General features: G+C 41.6%; 1 protein-coding gene across 5 annotated transcripts in view; it reads left to right on the top strand.

Moving 5' to 3' along the window:
• LOC112248451 (phospholipid-transporting ATPase IF) overlaps positions 1-20,856 on the top strand; it is a 60,322-nt gene that overhangs the window by 12,188 nt on the left and 27,278 nt on the right. For all 5 annotated transcript variants that reach the window (XM_024417485.2, XM_024417504.2, XM_024417494.2 and 2 more), the window contains exons 2-11: positions 7,598-7,714; positions 7,842-7,931; positions 8,315-8,395; positions 8,750-8,857; positions 10,679-10,807; positions 12,136-12,239; positions 17,879-17,926; positions 18,041-18,105; positions 18,236-18,317; positions 18,446-18,596. In XM_024417485.2, coding sequence (XP_024273253.1) covers positions 7,598-7,714; positions 7,842-7,931; positions 8,315-8,395; positions 8,750-8,857; positions 10,679-10,807; positions 12,136-12,239; positions 17,879-17,926; positions 18,041-18,105; positions 18,236-18,317; positions 18,446-18,596 — 975 coding nt within the window. The remainder of the gene's footprint in view (positions 1-7,597; positions 7,715-7,841; positions 7,932-8,314; positions 8,396-8,749; positions 8,858-10,678; positions 10,808-12,135; positions 12,240-17,878; positions 17,927-18,040; positions 18,106-18,235; positions 18,318-18,445; positions 18,597-20,856) is intronic.

The following is a 20,856-nucleotide window of genomic DNA, read 5'->3' as shown; positions in this document are numbered from 1 at the left end:
CCTCTTTTACGCTGCTGCTACTCTCTGTTTATCATATATGCTTATAGTCACTTTAACTATACATTCATGTACATGCTGCCTCAGTTGACCAGAACAACCAGGCTATCTGCATTGTGTTCCGCTACCCGCTAACCCCTCTTTTACGCTACTGCTACTCTCTGTTTACCATATACAGTGGGGCAAAAAAGTATTTAGTCAGCCACCAATTGTGCAAGTTCTCCCACTTAAAAAGATGAGAGAGGCCTGTAATTTTCATCATAGGTACACTTCAACTATGACAGACAACATGAGAAAAAAAAATCCAGAAAATCACATTGTAGGATTTTTAATGAATTTATTTGCAAATGATGGTGGAAAATAAGTATTTGGTCAATAACAAAAGTTTATCTCAATACTTTGTTATATACCCTTTGTTGGCAATGACAGAGGTCAAACGTTTTCTGTAAGTCTTCACAAGATTTTCACACACTGTTGCTGGTATTTTGGCCCATTCCTCCATGCAGATCTCCTCTAGAGCAGTGATGTTTTGGGGCTGTTGCTGGGCAACACAGACTTTCAACTCCCTCCAAAGATTTTCTATGAGGTTGAGACTGGCAAGGCCACTCCAGGACCTTGAAATGCTTCTTACGAAGCCACTCCTTCGTTGCCCGGGCGGTGTGTTTGGGATCATTGTCATGCTGAAAGACCCAACCACGTTTCATCTTCAATGCCCTTGCTGATGGAAGGAGGTTTTCACTCAAAAACTCACGATACATGGCCCCATTCATTCTTTCCTTTACACGGATCAGTCATCCTGGTCCCTTTGCAGAAAAACAGCCCCAAAGCATGATGTTTCCACCCCCATGCTTCACAGTAGGTATGGTGTTCTTTGGATGCAACTCAGCATTCTTTGTCCTCCAAACACGACGAGTTGGAATTCGGAAGTTAGTGTTGCAATCGAGGGCAGACGCTTGTGTGGCCTACTACTTCGCGGCAGAGCCATTGTTGCTCCTCTACGTTTCCACTTCACAATAACAGCACTTACAGTTGACCGGAGCAACTATAGCAAGGCATACATGTGACGAACTGACTTGTTGGAAAGGTGGCATCTTATGACGAAGACACTGAGCTCTTCTGTAAAGCCATTCTACTGCCGTTTGTCTATGGAAATTGCATGACTGTGTGCTTGAATTTAAGCAACAGGTGTGTCTGAAATAGCCAAATCCACTCATTTTAAGGGGTGTCCACATACTTTTGTATACAGTGCATTCGGAAAGTATTCAGACCCCTTCCCTTTTTCCACATTTTGTTACGTTACAGCCTTATTCTAAAATGGATTAAATACAATATCAAATCCTCAATCTACACACAATACCCCATAATGACTCTGTGAAAACAGGTTTTTAGATTATTTTTTGCATATATATCTAAACAATTCACAGAAATACCTTATTTACAGTATTCATACCCTTTGCTATGAGACTCAATTGATGTTTTCATTAATCATCTTTGATGTTTCTACATCTTGATTCGGAGTCCACTTGTGGTAAATTCAATTGATTGGACATAATTTGGAAAGGCGCAAACCTGTCTATATAAGGTCCCACAGTTGACAATGCAAGTCAGAGCAAAAGCCAAGCTATGAGGTCCAAGGAATTGTCCGTAGAGTGCCGAGACAGGATTGTGTCGGCACAGATCCGGGAAGGGTACCAAAACATTTCTGCAGCATTGAAGGTCCCCAAGAACACAGTGGCCTCCATCATTCTTAAAAGGAATACGTTTGGAACCACTAAGACTTCCTAGAGCTGGCTGCCTGGCCAAATTGAGCAATTGGGGGAGAAGGGCCTTGGCCAGGGACCCGATGGTCACTCTGACAGAGCTCCAGAGTTCCTCTGTGGAGATGGTAGAACCTTCCAGAAGGATAACAATCTCTGCAGCACTCCACCAATCAGGACTTTTTGGTAGTGGCCAGACGAAAGCCGTTCCTCAGAAGGCAGATGAAAGCTCGCTTGGAGTTTGCCAAAAGGCACTTAAAGGACTCTCAGACCATGAGAAACAAGATTTTCTGGTCTGATGAAACCAAGATTGAACTCTATGGCCTGAATGCCAAGCGTCACGTCTGGGAGGAAACTTGGCACCATTCCTACGGTGAAGCATGTTGGTGCATTGTGCTGTGGGGATGTTTTTCAGCTGCTGTGACTGGGAGGCTAGTCTGGGTCAAAGGAAAGATGAATGAAGCAAAGTACAGACAGAACCTTGATGAAAACCTGCTCCAGAGCGCTCAGGACCTCAGACTGGGGCGAAGGTTCACCTTCCAACAGGACAAAAACCCTAAGCGCACAGCCAAGACAATGCAGGAGTGGCTTCAGGACAAGTCTCAATGTCCTTGAATGGCCTAGCCAGAGCTCGGACTTGAACCCGATCTAACATCTCTGGCGAGACCTGAAAATAGCTGTGCAGCAATGCTCCCCATCCAACCTGACAGAGCCTGGGAGGATCTGCAGAGAAGAAGGGGAGAAACTCTCCAAATACAGGTGTGCTAAGCTTGTATCATACCCAATAAGACACAAGCCTGTAATCGCTGCCAAAGGTGCATTAACAAAGTACTGAGTAAAGGGTTTGAGTACTTATGTAAATGTGATATTTCCGTTTTTTTCCTTATACATTTGCAAACATTATGGGGTATTGTGTGTAGATTGAGGGAGGGGGGACAATATAATCCATTATAGAATGAGGCTGTAACGAACAAAATGTGGAAAAGTCAAGGGGTCTGCATACTTTCCAAATGCACTTAATATACAGTAAATTATATCAAATCCAGACAGGAACTATTATTTTAGCAGTTGACCTAAATCATAGCCTCAATAAGATTGACAGACTTAGTATTAAAATAGGCACATTTAGAGAGTGTCCAAAGAGGCTGAAAAATGTCATCTCTACAAATAATTTACAGGACACCTGGATTACTATTCCCAACTACAAAATACTATTATTTTTTTCTCAAAGTAAGAAAAGCTATTCAATAATTAACTACATTTTTTTTTCCTAAAATGGATGTAAAAAAAAAAATTGATTAAAAATGCATGCTTTATTACGGTATCATTCTTAATTACAGCAGTAGAAAATACGCATAATGACAGAATTTGGAGAAGGTACAGAACCGAGAAAAGCTGACCCCTGGTGAATATCTAGCCGCTCTCACAAAACAAATACACACTAAGCCAGTTATAATTTTAAAAGATACAAATGCGGTAATTAGAACCAATGCAATTAATAACAATTGTGAAATCTTTATGAAAAAATGTATGTAAATCAGAATTAAACAGGAGGACAGATCCTATAGCCTTCTTAGACTCAACAACCCTTTAGCAATTATCAGTAGACAAAGAATCACTAAAAACCAAGATCACCCCCCCCAAAAAAAAAAAAAATTATATACTGTTAAAACATTCACACGGAGAAAAGCACCCGGAATGGATGGCTTTCCGATTACAATTCTATTCCAGATTTTGGAACAACGTTGTGCCCCTATTTACACAACAACATCAAGCAGTTTATTTCAGTTATATTAAAACCAGTCCCCTGCTGATTATAGACCAACATTTTAATACATTGTGACAAAATAATACAAAAGCTTAAGCAATAAAATGGCTAAAGTCTTACCAGACTTGATACATATCAAACAGGGTTTATTAAAACTAGACACTTACAAATACAAGAACATGTTTCAGTTTAATACAATATGCAAAGAAACTGGATATAGATCAATGTCCGATGCCACATTTATTGAATTACCTTTTGTTTTATTAAAAACTTTGAAAGCTTTCAACTTTCCAGTGGAAATAATACATTTTATACAAATGATTATAAATGTCCTAAAGCAAAAACATACACAAATAATGTATTCTGATGAAATTCTGCCTGAGGAAATGCTTTCGCTTTAGAAAGGGGCACACGACAGGGGTGTGCCCTCTCCCCCTTCCTGTTTGCACTGGCCATTGAACCGGTTGCAGAAAGAATTAGACAGGACCCAAACGTAACAGGTATCAGTATTGGTAAACATGAATATAAACTAAAACTTATTTGCAGATCTCCTGATTTATACCTGACCAATATGCTCCCTTTGCTAAAAATATTTTCTGAATACTCTAAAATCATTAAAAAAAATATATTTAACCTTTTTATTTAACTAGGCAAGTCATTTAAGAACAAATTCTTATTTACAATGACGGTCTAGGAAAGGTGGGTTAACTGCCTTGTTCAGGGGCAGAACAACAGATTTTTACCTTGTCAGCTCAGGGATTCAATTTAGCCAACCTTTGGTTACTGGCCCAACACTCTAACCACTAGGCTACCTGCCCCCCCTTCACAAAAACAAAAATATACAAAAATATATATATGGGGAGGGGGGTGACTACTGGCAATAGGGGGAAAAAATCACAATCTACAGCAATCCTTAGTGGTGAAACGTTCCCCAGTAAGAAAGGAAGGGGGAACTAACAAAGTCACTGACAACAACCAAAACGAAACAGGTGGGGTTTTAGGAGGGGTTCTGAAAGACACTCATGGGGGGTGTCCACTGAACATTGACGAGCAACAAGTGGGACTTAAGACACCATGAGCGCGCACAAACTTTTCCCAAGAACAGGCAAACAAAAGAAAAAACCCACACCAAACTTAAAGACAGGAAGCTAAGCAAAAAATGGAGCACAAAAATACCAGTGAAGACATTCTTTAAAAAAGGTATGATTGGTCATAACAGATTGTATGGGCATAGAAAATTCATAGAATAAAAAATAAAGTTTCAAATCTACGTAGTCTGAGGGTGGTTTTAACCTTCCAGACTTGGAATTGTATCAACTTGCTACCCAAGGCATTTACATGGGACATATAGTTAAATGCACTTAAAGAGGAAAAATGGGTACATATTGAAGAATGCATGCTCATCCCCAGAATATTTCTGTCTATTTTCAAAGGATAAAGCTAAGAACATTAACAACTTCATAGTTAAATGCTAACAATATGCAAGAAAATTAAATCTATTCTACAAGAATCAATATCACTCCCTAAAAACACAACCATATGGAACAATCCTTGGATATCTTTTCGGAATTCACAGCTAAATTGGTCCATATGGAAAACTAAAGACATAGAAACCGTAAATTACTTGGTAACAGGAAATAAATGTATTTCCATTACACAATTAAAAAGCAATTTTGGATTGACAAATGTAGATATAAAATACATATACAAATACATGCAACTTAAGATACATATCACAAGCATCCTTAAGGGAGTGTTATTTAAGTCCGAAAATGCTTTTCATATCATAGGTAAGAATGTGGAAATCTGCCATTTTTACACAATGGAAAAATCTAAGGATTTATTATGCACATATTGAAATAGCATGGGCAACCAAAGAAAAACAAATGAGTACAATTTAAGGCCATGTGGTAAAATATATTGCAGGCACTAGGGATGGGGGTGTGAGCATGCAGGTCTGGGCAGATGAGGTGTAGTCACTGTTTGTGTTCATCTGTAAATTGATGTTCTTGTGTGTATGTTTATCTGGGGTATAAAAAAATGAAACGTATAAAACATTTATAAATTAAATGTTCACCTTTAATTACTACAACAAAGATGGCTGCCGGTCAACCCACGTTGAATGTTAAATTTATATGGTCATGCCTATTCTATTATTTATATGATTTCACTAGGTTTCCTATGGAGGATTGACAGTATATTTTAAAAACAACAGGTATTCCCATTCGTCAACATTCTCCGTGTAGACCTCCATCTTTTTGTTACCATTTTTGAAATACGATTTTTGTATTTTGCTTCAATTTTAGTACATTTATTAGCCAAAACATGACACCCACCCTGTATTCAAGAGCATGTTGTGTCTCAACCGATGGCGGGCATAACCCAAAAACCTTAGATGTAAAATGGGCAAATATGTATGGTAGGTTTCATTCAAATCGAAAGGGGTGTTGTCAAAAAGTGATTGAATTCAAATGGATTTACCCTGTTTGATTTATTGCAGCTCCTCATTCATTATCCCCTCTATGTAGCTAGGCTCTGGGGTTTCCCTCAATATATCATGGGAGTTGTAGGCTTTGTTAGAGCATGAAATAACTTGACACTTATTTGGCACAACAGACCAGGTGACAAAAGTCACTCATTCCCTGGCCCAGACAGCCATATTGACACTGATACTAGTTACAGAAGAATTTCCAGAAACTCTGTCAACATGCCTGCCTGGTGAAAATATAACTGTACTCTTTGTAATATTATCGGCTCCTCCCCTCTGACATTCCCCACTGCAGCACATTCTGTACACATAGCCTATGATTCAAACTAGTGACCACAGATGATGATGATGTTTGATCACCAAGGAGGACTAAGACTGCTTTTAAATGTGCTTGGGGCTTAGCAGCACAGGCAGATCATTAGATGAGAGATTTTGCCTGGGTGCAGTGAACATGGCCAAGATGGGGAGTGCAGTGTGTGAGAGTGTTGTGCAAACACACAAGCCCATTGAGGGCGGGCTGGGACAGTAATTGAATGCATGTGTTGATGTCTGGCATTGGTGACGTGGCTCACTCATTCTCAATACTCATGAGCAATGTACACACACACTCTGTCTTCATTATTATTCCCCATCATGTGACCAAGATTAATTTACTCTTTTGAAAATTGTGTACAGAAATGTAATTTTAAGATACGGCTAGCCTATAGCATTCTAGGATTAGAATTCTAGGATTTTTTTTTCAGTTCCCTGTAATAAGGAAGTTATTGACCAGCCCACGAGAGAAGTGTCATTGACTTGAATAGGCTAATTTCAAATCAATTCAAATTGTATTTGTTACATGCTTCGTAAGCAACAGGTGTAGACTAACAGCAAAATCCTTTTCCAACAGTATGCGTGTGTGTCAGTATGCCTGTGTGTGTGTGTGGTTGTAAGTTGTGTGTGTGTTGGGATGTAAGTGCATGGTGCATGGGTAGAGTCCAATGTGTGTGCAAGAGAGTTAGTGCAGGTAGTCCAGGTAGTCATTTGATTGCTAAATAGCTAGTCTTCTTTAGTTGTCTTAGAAGCTGTTCAGGGTCCTGTTGGTTCCCGACTTGGTGCACAGGTACCGCTTGCTGTGCGGTAGCAGAGCAGTAGCATGGTTTGGGTGGCTGGAGTCTTTGACAATTTTTGGGCCTTCCTCTGACACCGCCTGGTGTAGAGGTCTTGGATGGCAGCTCGGCCCGAGCGATGTACTGGTCTGTACTCACCACCCTCTGTAGCGCCTTGCAGTTGATGCAGCCAGTCAAGACGCTCTCAATGGTGCAGCTGTAGAATTATGCTAATTCGGTCAAAGATATTTTGTTCAGTACAATGCTTGATCACTGGCTACAGACTATAATCAGGATGTAATCTGACAGATAATCAGAGTGCAAAGTAGTGTTTGCATTCAACATGTCTTAAATATAGACTTACAGACATAGTGCTCTTCAAAATTGGGCTGTAATTTTTCTGACCATGCAGTCTCTATGTAAAAGTTGTCCATATTGGTTCTGAGTAAGTTGTATAAGTTTGACCTGTTGCTTACCCTCTCTTCTCTCTCTCCTCCAGGGCTTTGACCCTCCCCATCAAAGTGATACCAGAACGGTTTACATTGCAAACCGCTTCCCTCAACATGGCCATTATGTCCCTCAGCGGTTTGCAGACAACAGAATCATATCATCCAAGGTAAGGCCGAGATGTTGAATCCCTAGCTTTTGTGTCAAGTGTCAACAAATGTTCAAGTTACTCAACCACTTAATTTCAGTGTCAGACAACTCACACTGACGTTTGTTCTCCCCTCCCCTCTCTTTAGTACACCGTTTGGAATTTTGTTCCCAAGAATCTGTTTGAACAGTTCAGAAGAATAGCCAATTTTTATTTTCTCATCATATTCCTGGTCCAGGTAAGGGCTTTCCTCAGCACCCAGTCGACCATGTTTCTAATTGTTGCTGGCCTGTGTGACGTGACTCAGTTCTATTTAGTGGGCAGTAACCAACAATTGCTGTGTGCTCTTGAGCATACTGCGCCTGGAGGTCCCAAGCAGCTAACCTTCAGTATGTATCAGGCTACACAGAGACCACACGGTTTCTTCAGATATTCTGAAGCTTTCTATGGCCACTACTGTGTCCAATTCTACATTTGTTAATTCATTATACTTATTCATTATGCATTTTCTGTGATAGATGGCATCAGCTTATGAATTGGCCAGAGTGTTTTCAGGTTATATGAGGAAACCACATTATTGCCAGCTGTTGTTTCCTTTGACATAATCTCTTTATTTTCCAGCTAATGATAGATACCCCCACTTCCCCTGTCACCAGCGGACTTCCTCTGTTCTTTGTCATCACAGTAACTGCCATCAAACAGGTGAGAGTATTAACATGTATAATTCCTCTTTTTTTCTAAAACATCAACCGTATATTCAGCAAATTAAATATGGCTGCTTATCATATATACTTTGTCTAGATGTCAGAATGTCTAGAGCGGGGCTGCCCAACCCTCTTCCCGGCGATCTACTGTCCTGTAGGTTTTCAGCCCAACCCTAATTTAGCCTATCAGATTCAGCTAGTTAAGGTCTTGTTGAGCAGCTAATATATGTAGAATCAGGTGTGTTAAATTAGGGTTGGACTGAACCCACAGCACGGTAGATCTCCAGGAAGAGGGTTGGGCAGCCCTAGTCTAATCTCATCCCTTCTTTCCTTCCCTCCCCCCACCACTCAGGGCTATGAGGATTGGCTGAGGCACAAGGCGGACAACGAGGTGAACGGGGCGCCTGTGTTTGTGGTTCGTAGTGGCAGCCTTGTGCAGACTCGCTCAAAAAACATACGAGTGAGTCACCTCACTGTCATAATGAGTCCTTCCTTGTACAGCACACCATCCTAACACTTAGCAAACCTTACACCCACACACGGATGTCACACAAATGGTTATATTTCATATAACTCCCACTTTTGGCTGGTGCTTTGTACCACTGTGTTAAAGATTTGTCAGTAAACCAATTGGCCAGGAATGTGAAAACAAGGTACCCCCCCACAGACAAGTCTCAGTTGCTACATTATTTGCCTAAATGTTGGTTATCTACTCACCAGGTAGTTATTGAATAAGAGCATTTGTTCCCAATTAACAAATGTTAGCTATACGCATCGTTCCCCGATTTCAAATGTTTAAGATGCAAGTGCATCGGTCTGCGGATCCAAAATCAGTCAGAAAATAGATTCAAACTTTACGAATTTGCCGGGTCACACTTTTTTTCTTCTCATTAAATTTTCTACCTCATCTTTTGTGACAACTGATGCGTCCTCTCCTCTTCATTGTCGAATTGCATGTAACTGTGTTGACAGTAATTGATCTACAAGTCATTTTGCATGACGAACAACCCCAGGCAATATCAGCAGCCTAGTCAAACTGCTCACTGTGCCCAGCTTTGCGCGCTTACCAACGCAAGGTACACCTGATATTAGGCTTTATTAATTGAGTGACAACCTTTCTAATTGTCTAGGTTATTGTTATGTGTTTTACCGGAATAAAAGTAAGCTACCGGAGACATAACTCATCTGGCTATACTGTACCTGCTGAACGGGGCTTAAAATAGATTTTATTTTGATTGTTCAGGTTCACCATCAGCAAATAGTTTTGGTAGTTTTGCTTTAAACAATCAATGATTATGGTCATTTTTAGATATACAGGGTGAAGTTGATCATTTCATAACGAGGACACCAATCTCTTTTGCGAGGCACACTGCATGGCCGAAGCGAGAGGAGAAGATCACTCCATTAAAAACTTCCAAACTTCAAGACCATTCGATTTTAAGAGAGGTTGTAATCCAATATTATGCTATATATTCATTGGCAGTTGCATAGCTATTTTTTAAACAATAAATATTGATACATTAATAGCTAAAACACTTAATGTGCAAAAATGACAAGTTAATTAGTGGGTGACAGGGATTGCAGAACCAAACTGTGGGTACAAAGGCTACATTGCCCCCTGTAATCTGATAGTGGTAGTGGGGTGGTAGATGCCTAGTCTCCCTTCAGCTCCGGTGCCTACATAGTGCATGCACCATAGACATACATCATTTACACACACACACACACACACACACACACTTAGAGAAGTCGGCTCAGACAGATCCAGCTCATGAGTTCCATCAGCAGCAGATTTGAATTTAGAATGGAAAATGAATGTTTTGCAACAAATGTTAGTGTATCACATCGATTCGTTCTCTAATCAAACCGAATCGCACTGAATTGTTTCAAACTAAAATGTATTGTTCCTGTATCGTATCGGAGCCCATGTATCTAGATACATATCGAATCATCTTGAAAGGGAAAGATTAGCACTAATCTTTTGTTCATTTGGATAATTCATTTTGAAGGTAAAATAAATCGTACATTAAACTGCCAGAAGATTTCAGAAGTGTATTCAAGGGCTGTTTTAGTTTATTGTTTTAACAGTTCTGCAGCTGGAATGTATCAGTTTTCACATGGGCAAAACTGTACCTTTTTTTTTTAAACAGTGCATGGTGGCATTTACTATTGAACTACACTGTCCTTCAGAAAATATTGGATTCTGAGGTCATGGATTACATGGGGGAGTTTTGCTTCTCATTCATCTGTTGTGACCTGTCTTTCTGTGCTGTCTACTCAGGTGGGGGATATAGTCCGGGTGGCCAAAGATGAGACATTCCCAGTGGACTTGGTCCTCTTATCATCGGACCGAGCCGAGGGGACGTGTCACATCACCACAACCAGCCTGGACGGAGAGACTAATCTGAAGGTTGGGCTTTTAATCTTCTTTTCCCGCTCTCGCTTTTGTTCTCTCTGAGCCCTAAAAGGATGATCCCCTAAAAGGATTAGCTTTCCCCTCTCATAAGGGGAGGACAAACTGCTCTTTTCATGGCCTGTCTCCATCCTTTCATTTCCCTGAACTAGTACTTATGCATTCTATCGCGATATCGTGTTTTTGCCAGAGGCAATATCTAATTATCTGCTTCTAATCAAAATGCTTCTGCCATATAACTTCTTTATCAATTTTTCTTATTTTAATAAATTGGTCATATCATTAAAAGGGAGCCCACTCTGGAAATTTGACGTTTGGAGAGTATATTGCCACAAACAGAAGATTTTTTTTGACAACTGCAATGTATTATTTCTTGTGCAATCTCAGGGGCGCAGCCTCTGTCATCTTTCTGTGCCAGCTACTTGTCTTTTATGGCTGTTTGTGTTGCAGTAATGACATTAGAATCCAATGGGGGATGGACTAGCTTTCTCACTGAGTGGGTTAGAGCAACAAAAGGTTGCACATGGGTAAAGGCGTCAGCATGCTTCTGTTGGCCTGGCGCCTAGTCAAACTCTGCTAAGTGAACGAGTGTGCTCGCATGCTCCCTTAAAAACAAAAAAGGCTTAAATAATACTGTTTGTCCATCTTGAGACACCGTAGCCAGTCCCTGCCACAAAATAGTCTATATTAATCTTAGATAACTCAAGAAAGGTGTCATTGATGTTGATATTTTTGCAGATTACATCATAGTCACGCAATTTTACATCTAACACAATATGTTTTGGTGCAGTATTTCTCAAGTGCAAAGATTTGCATGAGAATGATTCAATAAAACACTTCATTGAAGAATCCCTACTGTTGACCAATCACCGACGAAGGGCCATAGACCTCGGCTACCGACTTCGGCTTACCTCCATTAAAATGTTTGTGTGCACCAACACCCGAAAATGTCACAAAATGTCATCATAATATATGCACAGACTGTTTCAGCTGGAAAGCATGCGGACAGACTCCTTTAGCCACCAGATTGGATTTTGCCCCTCAAGCAGTCATGGAGTGGTTCAGTTCAATTATAAATGGAAACCTAACAAGCCTTGTGGCCTTCAACCTGTCAAACAGTTGACAGAGGCTGGAGCTGTGGAACGGTTGCAATTTGTACGGCACTATTGAGCTACATTCATTGGTAAATCATTACAATGTACTAGGCTATTTCTTTGTCGTTTAGGCTCACTGTCTCATTGTAAATGTTTTTATTTATATTCTATAAAAGTGCTATCTTTGTCTCTTTCCATAAAGATATCCCTACTCTCTCTTTGGTCTTGTAGACTCATTACTCTGTGCCAGAGACATTGGTGTCTCAGTCGGTGTCCAGGCTAGAGGCCCTACATGCTGTGGTGGAGTGTCAGCAGCCAGATGCAGATCTTTATAGGTACGGTACAGTCCAGAACACAAGACCTTGTTCTTACTGGCCAGTCAGAACGCTGAGCTCTCCTTTCACTGTCCTCATAACTCAGTGTTACTCACTATTTTTTGTAAGGGGGCCACTTTGAGTTGAGACAATCATTCAGAGGGCTGCACAGATCTTTAATTTGGGGTACTTTTTCTTCCAATATTATCAATTATAAATTGAGAGAAAATTCAGAGCAATAGGGCACATGCAATTGATTTGATGCCAGCGCATCACAAATGTATACATACACACATCAAATGGGCTACATCACATGTATATGACCCATATCAAATCCAAATCAAATCAAATGTATTTATATAGCCCTTCGTACATCAGCTGATATCTCAAAGTGCTGTACAGAAACCCAGCCTAAAACCCCAAACAGCAAGCAATGCAGGTGTAGAAGCACGGTGGCTAGGAAAAACTCCCTAGAAAGGCCAAAACCTAGGAAGAAACCTAGAGAGGAACCAGGCTATGCTCGGTGGCCAGTCCTCTTCTGGCTGTGCCGGGTGGAGATTATAACAGAACATGGCCAAGATGTTCAAATGTTCATAAATGACCAGCATGGTCGAATAATAAGAAGGCAGAACAGTTGAAACTGGAGCAGCAGCACGGCCAGGTGGACTGGGGACAGCAAGGAGTCATCATGTCAGGTAGTCCTGGGGCATGGTCCTAGGGCTGTCCTCCGAGAGAAAGAGAGAAAGAGAGAATTAGAGAACGCACACTTAGATTCACACAGGACACCGAATAGGACAGGAGAAGTATTCCAGATATAACAAACTGACCCTAGCCCCCTGACACATAAACTACTGCAGCATAAATACTGGAGGCTGAGACAGGAGGGGTCAGGAGACACTGTGGCCCCATCCGAGGACACCCCCGGACAGGGCCAAACAGGAAGGCTATAACCCCACCCACTTTGCCAAAGCACAGCCCCCACACCACTAGAGGGATATCTTCAACCACCAACTTACCATCCTGAGACAAGGCTGAGTATAGCCCACAAAGATCTCCGCCATGGCACAACCCAAGGGGGGGCGCCAACCCAGACAGGATGACCACATCAGTGAATCAACCCACTCAGGTGACGCACCCCTTCCAGGGACGGCATGAGAGAGCCCCAGTAAGCCAGTGACTCAGCCCCTGTAATAGGGTTAGAGGCAGAGAATCCCAGTGGAAAGAGGGGAACCGGCCAGGCAGAGACAGCAAGGGCGGTTCGTTGCTCCAGAGCCTTTCCGTTCACCTTCCCACTCCTGGGCCAGACTACACTCAATCATATGACCAACTGAAGAGATGAGTCTTCAGTAAAGACTTAAAGGTTGAGACCGAGTTTGCGTCTCTGACATGGGTAGGCAGACCGTTCCATAAAAATGGAGCTCTATAGGAGAAAGCCCTGCCTCCAGCTGTTTAATTAGAAATTCTAGGGACAATTAGGAGGCATGCGTCTTGTGACCGGTAGCGTACGTGTAGGTATGTACGGCAGGACCAAATCAGAGAGATAGGTAGGAGCAAGCCCATGTAATGCTTTGTAGGTTAGCAGTAAAACCTTGAAATCAGCCCTTGCTTTGACAGGAAGCCAGTGTAGAGAGGCTAGCACTGGAGTAATATGATAAAATTTTTTGGTTCTAGTCAGGATTCTAGCAGCCGTATTTAGCACCAACTGAAGTTTATTTAGTGCTTTATCCGGGTAGCCGGAAAGTAGAGCATTGCAGTAGTCTAACCTAGAAGTGACTAAAGCATGGATTAATTTTTCTGCATCATTTTTGGACAGAAAGTTTCTGATTTTTGCAATGTTACGTAGATGGAAAAAAGCTGTCCTTGAAATGGTCTTGATATGTTCTTCAAAAGAGAGATCAGGGTCCAGAGTAACGCCGAGGTCACAGTTTTATTTGAGATGACTGTACAACCATTAAGATTAATTCAACAGAAGATCTCTTTGTTTCTTGGGACCTAGAACAAGCATCTCTGTTTTGTCCGAGTTTAAAAGTAGAAAGTTTGCAGCCATCCACTTCCTTATGTCTGAAACACATGCTTCTAGCAAGGGCAATTTTGGGGCTTCACCATGTTTCATTGAAATGTACAGCTGTGTGTCATCTGCATAGCAGTGAAAGTTAACATCAAGGGTAACCTCAGTAGTTGGATGAGTGAAAATGTCCCTTATGCTCCTTCAATGAATTCATCCTAAATATATACAGTGGGGCAAAAAAGTATTTAGTCAGCCACCAATTGTGCAAGTTCTCCCACTTAAAAAGATGAGGCCTGTAATTTTCATCATAGGTACACTTCAACTATGACAGACAAAATGGAGAAAGAAAAATCCAGAAAATCACATTGTAGGATTTTTAATGAATTTATTTGCAAATTATGGTGGAAAATAAGTATTTGGTCAATAACAAAAGTTTATCTCAATACTTTGTTATATACCCTTTATTGGCAATGACAGAGGTCAAACGTTTTCTGTAAGTCTTCACAAGGTTTTCACACACTGTTGCTGGTATTTTGGCCCATTCCTCCATGCAGATCTCCTCTAGAGCAGTGATGTTTTGGGGCTGTTGCTGGGCAACACAGACTTTCAACTCCCTCCAAAGATTTTCTATGGGGTTGAGATCTGGAGACTGGCTAGGCCACTCCAGGACCTTGAAATACTTCTTATGAAGCCACTCCTTCGTTGCCCGGGCGGTGTGTTTGGAATCATTGTCATGCTGAAAGACCCAGCCACATTTCATCTTCAATGCCCTTGCTGATGGTAGGCTTTGTTACTTTGGTCCCAGCTCTCTGCAGGTCATTCACTAGGTTCCCCGGTGTGGTTCTGGGATTTTTGCTCACCGTTCTTGTGATCATTTTGACCCCACGGGGTGAGATCTTGCGTTGAGCCCCAGATCGAGGGAGATTATCAGTGGTCTTGTATGTCTTCCATTTCCTAACAATTTCTCCCACAGTTGATTTATTCAAACCAAGCTGCTTACCTATTGCAGATTCAGTCTTCCCAGCCTGGTGCAGGTCTACAATTTTGTTTCTGGTGTCCTTTGACAGCTCTTTGGTCTTGGCCATAGTGGAGTTTGGAGTGTGACTGTTTGAGGTTGTGGACAGGTGTCTTTTATACTGATAACAAGTTCAAAGGTGCCATTAATACAGGTAACGAGTGGAGGACAGAGGAGCCTCTTAAAGAAGTTGTTACAGGTCTGTGAGAGCCAGAAATCTTGCTTGTTTGTAGGTGACCAAATACTTATTTTCCACCATAATTTGCAAATAAATTCATTAAAAATCCTACAATGTGATTTTTCTGGATTTTTTTTTTGCCCCACTGTAGTTTGTTGCTATCCGTGTGAGGCGATCCAGGAGTGCATTGGTCAGTCTGTTTCTCTGTTTTTGTTTCAACATGTTCATTGTTGAAATGTTGCTTCACATGAATAAGTGCTGACAAAAAATGTCACTCTTTGCACACACTGCTTCAGAAGTGGGTACGCTGTTTCTGATACAAGGCTCCAGGGTAACACCTGATCTTAGTTCACCTTGCAATGTGTCATTTGCCTGCAGCTCCACTCTCTCACTCTCTATTCCTGCATGGTCAGGACAGAGGACTGTTATGACTGGGGCCAGAGATGACACTGGCACATGAAATGGGTTCTCAATGAAGTTGAAAAACTCCATGATATCCTTGAATCTTGACTTAAACTCCAACTTCAACTCTTCCAACACACGCACAAATGCATCATAGCTAAAATGTTGCAGTTTGTCTGGGTTGGATGTGGTGACTGCTCTGAGTTTTGGGAAATTAACAAACTGTCAAGTATGAAGAGTGTGGGGATTTTATTTTGAAACGTTGTGACCACACGCAGCATTTTGCCCGGAATTTTAGCTTTACCTTGGAGCTGGAGATTCACTGTATTCAGGTGATGTCAGTCAAAAAAGGCAGCTTTAATATCCACTGTGGATCATCCAGCTCTGGCTTCTCTCTCCCCTTGCTTGCAACAAATTCACAGATTTGAGGGAGGAGGGATGTTTCCAAAACTCTGCCACGAGACAGCCATCTTACCTCATTGTGAAATATCAAGTCGCCGTATTCTGTCTGGGTTTCCTCCAGCAACTCACGGAATTGCAGGTGATTCCGTGCCCTCGCAATAATAATGTTCACCACGCGCACGACTTGCTGCATCACATTCTGTAAGTCAGTCTTTGAGTTTAGTGCTTCCTGATGAATGATACAATGAAACATAACAAATTCGGGAATATCCTCTCTTTCATCAGGCCTATGAGTCCCTTCTCCTTCCCTCGCATGTTTGGGGCGCGGTCAGTGCACACAGATAAGATTTGACCAGTCAATATTGTTATTGGCAAAAAATATAACAAGGGCTTTCAGAATACCCTCTCCTCGTGTTTGTCCCTGAAGGGGAAGGAAACACAAAAGTTCCTTTCTGAACGACTTGTTTTTAAGGGAAGTGGACCCAAACACATAGTTGGGCAATGTCACTTCAACAGTGATTTCGTCAAGCGCAATACTAAAACACTGCGCCACGAATATGTCAGTAATCAGTTGCTTTCCTCTGTCCTCGCCGATGTCTTCTATGCGTCTTGTTATGGTCGAGTCTGAGAGTTGCAGTCCCTTAATTTGCTTTAAAATAGCTCCCTTGTTTGTGAAATCAGCATACAATATTTTGTCTAATGCCAAAAAACATATTTGAGAATCTCCGCGTCTGTGATGGCCTTCTTGTTTCTTGCAAGTATCTAAGCAATCTCACATGTTGCCTCTGCCGTTCTCTCTGCAACAGTGCTAGATCTGTCCATCGTTTTTGTTTTCCTTAAAGTTGCGCTATTTTGTCATTTCTCAGGTTGCTTTGTGGCAGATATGTTTTGTCAAAGTGGGCATGGTGTGACTGGAAATGTTGCTCTATATTTGCTCGTTTAAAACAATTGACTGCCTTCTGGCAAATAAGACAAAATTAGTCCCAGCATGCAGTACAAAAAAATACTTGTCTGTCCATTTCTCTTGGAACTTTCTGTGTTCTTGAATCGACCGTATCCTTTTCTTAGGCACCGGAGCTACGTTAGCTAGCTGCATTACCCAGCCGCCATCTTCCTGATTTTCCTGGTTCTCCGGTGGTTGTTCGTTCATTGCTGTCACGTTGTTCTCCAGCTCGTCCCCCTCATTTTCATTGTCAATAGATTTACATTTATTTTTTACAATAAATCGATCCATGTCGCCAGACTGCAAAATTAGCTAGTAGCAAACTGATATGTGTTGGTCGCTGTAGCTGAGCAGTTGCGTTCTATTTCGGCAAACGTTATATTTCAGCCTTTCTGTTCAACAGCTGCGCTATACTGCCATCTATCTGCCATCCAGGGAACAATAGATATATTCAGTTAAGTGATTCAGGACTGCATTAAATACATTGAATTGAAATTGTATGTATCATTGTTATGTATTCTGAATGGAACAAAGGAAAATCACCGCAAGCGGGCCGCACAAAGTGGCCCACTGCCATAACTGAAAAGGACGACTTATTATTTTTCACATTTCTACTGGCCGGAATGGAGGTATTTTTTAGAGATTGTGTGTGTTGCAGTTTCTCTGCTACTCTGTAACTCTTCCCACTCAGAAGAAATGCCTCTACTTTCAGGTTTGTTGGGCGAATAACAGTAACCCAACAAGAAGAAGAGATTGTAAGGTGAGATTGCAATTCTAGTTGATTGGATTTTTATCTGGGTTACATGGATTGAATAGCACATTGTTTCCATTTGCTGGTGAAAGAAAAGTTATTATGTTGTACCTGCTTCATTAGACCCATTGGACCTGAAAACCTGCTGCTTCGAGGAGCAAGATTGAAAAATACCAAAGAAATTTTTGGTAAGTGGCTTCTTGCTCTCACTGTTGTCGTCATATTGCTTTCTGTCCTCAGTTATCCTCTTTTGTCCCTAGTTGCCCAGTTGGTTGTTGTCTATGCATGGTTCACTAAAGTTCCACTCTTGATTTGCAGGTGTAGCAGTTTACACTGGGATGGAGTCCAAGATGGCCCTGAACTACAAGTGCAAATCCCAGAAGCGCTCTGCAGTGGAGAAGTGAGCATTAGGATATTCTGCACCTCTACAGCAACACTGAACACTTGAGTTTTTTCTTCTCAGATTTCAGGTTCAGCTTTACAGTAAGTATATCAGAGAGTGTGTGTCTTTTGGTGTTTGTCTCTCAGGTCCATGAACACCTTTCTGCTCATCTACCTGGGCATCCTGCTGTTTGAGGCCATCCTCAGCACCATCCTGAAGTACGCCTGGCAGGCTGAGAAGAAGTGGGACGAGCCCTTCTACAACCAGAAGACAGAGCAGGAGAGGAACAGCAGCCAGGTCAGTCACTGTCTGAGACACTTTATTCACACTGGTAAATCACTCTCTTTAACTGATGATCTTTGATTTCATAGGATTCTTGGATATGTATTCTTTATTTACAAATAGTTTGTTGTTTTTGTGGATAATGCAGTGAATGAGTGAAGGTGGGAAGATGTTTCCACTAGGGCGGTCACTGTCATGGATCTTTGTATGATGGTAATTGACCAGCCAAATGACTATGGTCACTGTCATAACCATTTGAATAGCTAACATAATCATTTAAGACCCATTTTTTCCTCCGCTCCTGACTGCATGTGCTGCTGTAGAAATAAAATGAATAGAACGGGTGTCCCCATTCAAGTCATTGATGGCATAATGGCGGCCATTGCGCGGAGCAATGCAGGTAGAGGTCATTTGCTTATAAATCAACTTCTGTTAGGCTAAATCGGAGGACTGCTGTATCAGGTTACATATCCATACCTTGATAAAATGAAGCTGTTCTGAGGGCGAAAGGGGAGATTTGAGCAGTGCACCAGAAAATGAGTTAGTTTCCCTGAACACTAGGTGTGTGTGTGTGTGTGTTTGGTACAAGTATTTGATACACTGCCGATTTTGCAGGTTTTTCTACTTACAAAGTATGTAGAGGTCTGTAATTTTTATCATAGGTACACTTCAACTGTGAGAGACGGAATCTAAAACAAAAATCTAGAAAATCACATTGTATGATTTTTAAGTAATTAATTAGCAATTTATTGCATGACATAAGTATTTGATACATCAGAAAAGCAGAACTTAATATTTGGTACAGAAACCTTTGTTTGCAATTTTAGAGATCATATGTTTCCTGTAGTTCTTGACCAGGTTTGCACACACTGCAACAGGGATTTCCTCCATACAGACCTTCCAGATCCTTCAGGTTTCGGGGCTGTCGCTGGGCAATACGGACTTTCAGCTCCCTCCAAAGATTTTCTATTGGGTTCAGGTCTGGGACTGGCTAGGCCACTCCAGGACCTTTAGATGCTTCTTAAGGAGCCACTCCTTAGTTGCCCTGGCTATGTGTTTCGGGTCGTTGTCATGCTGGAAGACCCAGCCACGACCCATCTTCAATACTCTTACTGAGGGAAGGAGGTTGTCTGCCAAGATCTCGCGATACTTGGCCCCATCCATCCTCCCTTCAATACGGTGCAGTCGTCCTGTCCCCTTTGCAGAAAAGCATCCCCACCTATGATAAAAATGACAGACCTCTACATGCTTTGTAAGTAGGAAAACCTGCAAAATCGGCAGTGTGTCATACGTGTTCTCCCCAGTGTGTGTGTGTGTGTACAGTTGAAGTCGGAAGTTTACATACACCGTAGCCAAATAAATTTAAACTCAGTTTTCACAATTCCTGACATTTAATCCTAGCAGAAATTCCCTGTTTTAGGTCAGTTAGGATCAGAATAAGGAATGTCAGAATATTAGTAGAGAGAATGATTTCTTTCAGCTTTTATTTCCTTCTTCACATTCCCTTTGGGTCAGAAGTTTACAATACACTCAATTAGTATTTGGTAGCATTGCCTTTACATTGTTTAACTTGGGTCAAACGTTTCAGGTAGCCTTCCACAAGCTTCCCACAAGCTTCCCACAATAAGTTGGGTGAATTTTGGCCCATTCCTCCTGATAGAGCTGGTGTAACTGAGTCAGGTTTGTAGGCCTCCTTGTTCGCACATGCTTTTTCAGTTCTGCCCACAAATGTTCGATAAGATTGAGATCAGGGCTTTGTGATGGCTACTCCAATACCTTGACTTTGTTGTCCTTAAGCCATTTTGCCACAACTTTGGAAGTATTCTTGGAGTCATTGTCCATTTGGAAGACCCATCTGCGGCCAAGCTTTAACTTCCTGACTGATGTCTTGAGATTTTGCTTCAATATATCCACACAATTTTCTTTTCCTCATGATGCCATCTGTATTGTGAAGTGCACCAGTCCCTCCTGCAGCAAAGCACTCCACAACATGATGCTGCCACCCCCGTGCTTCATGGTTGGGATGGTGTTCTTCGGCTTGCAAGCCTCCCCCTTCTCCTCCAAACATAAAGATGGTCATTATGGCCAAACAGTTCTATTTTTGTTTCATCAGACCAGAGGACATTTCTCTGAAAAGTACGATCTTTGTCACCATGTGCAGTTGTAAACCGTAGTCTGGCTTTTTTTGGCAGTTTTGGAGCAGTGGCTTCTTCCTTGCTGAGCGGCCTTTCAGGTTATGTCTATATAGGACTAGTTTTTACTGTGGATATAGATA

The sequence above is a fragment of the Oncorhynchus tshawytscha genome, linkage group LG01 (assembly GCF_018296145.1).
Source record: "Oncorhynchus tshawytscha isolate Ot180627B linkage group LG01, Otsh_v2.0, whole genome shotgun sequence".
In the NCBI taxonomy this organism is placed as follows: domain Eukaryota; kingdom Metazoa; phylum Chordata; class Actinopteri; order Salmoniformes; family Salmonidae; genus Oncorhynchus; species Oncorhynchus tshawytscha.
This window is presented reverse-complemented; position numbering and strand designations above follow the sequence as displayed.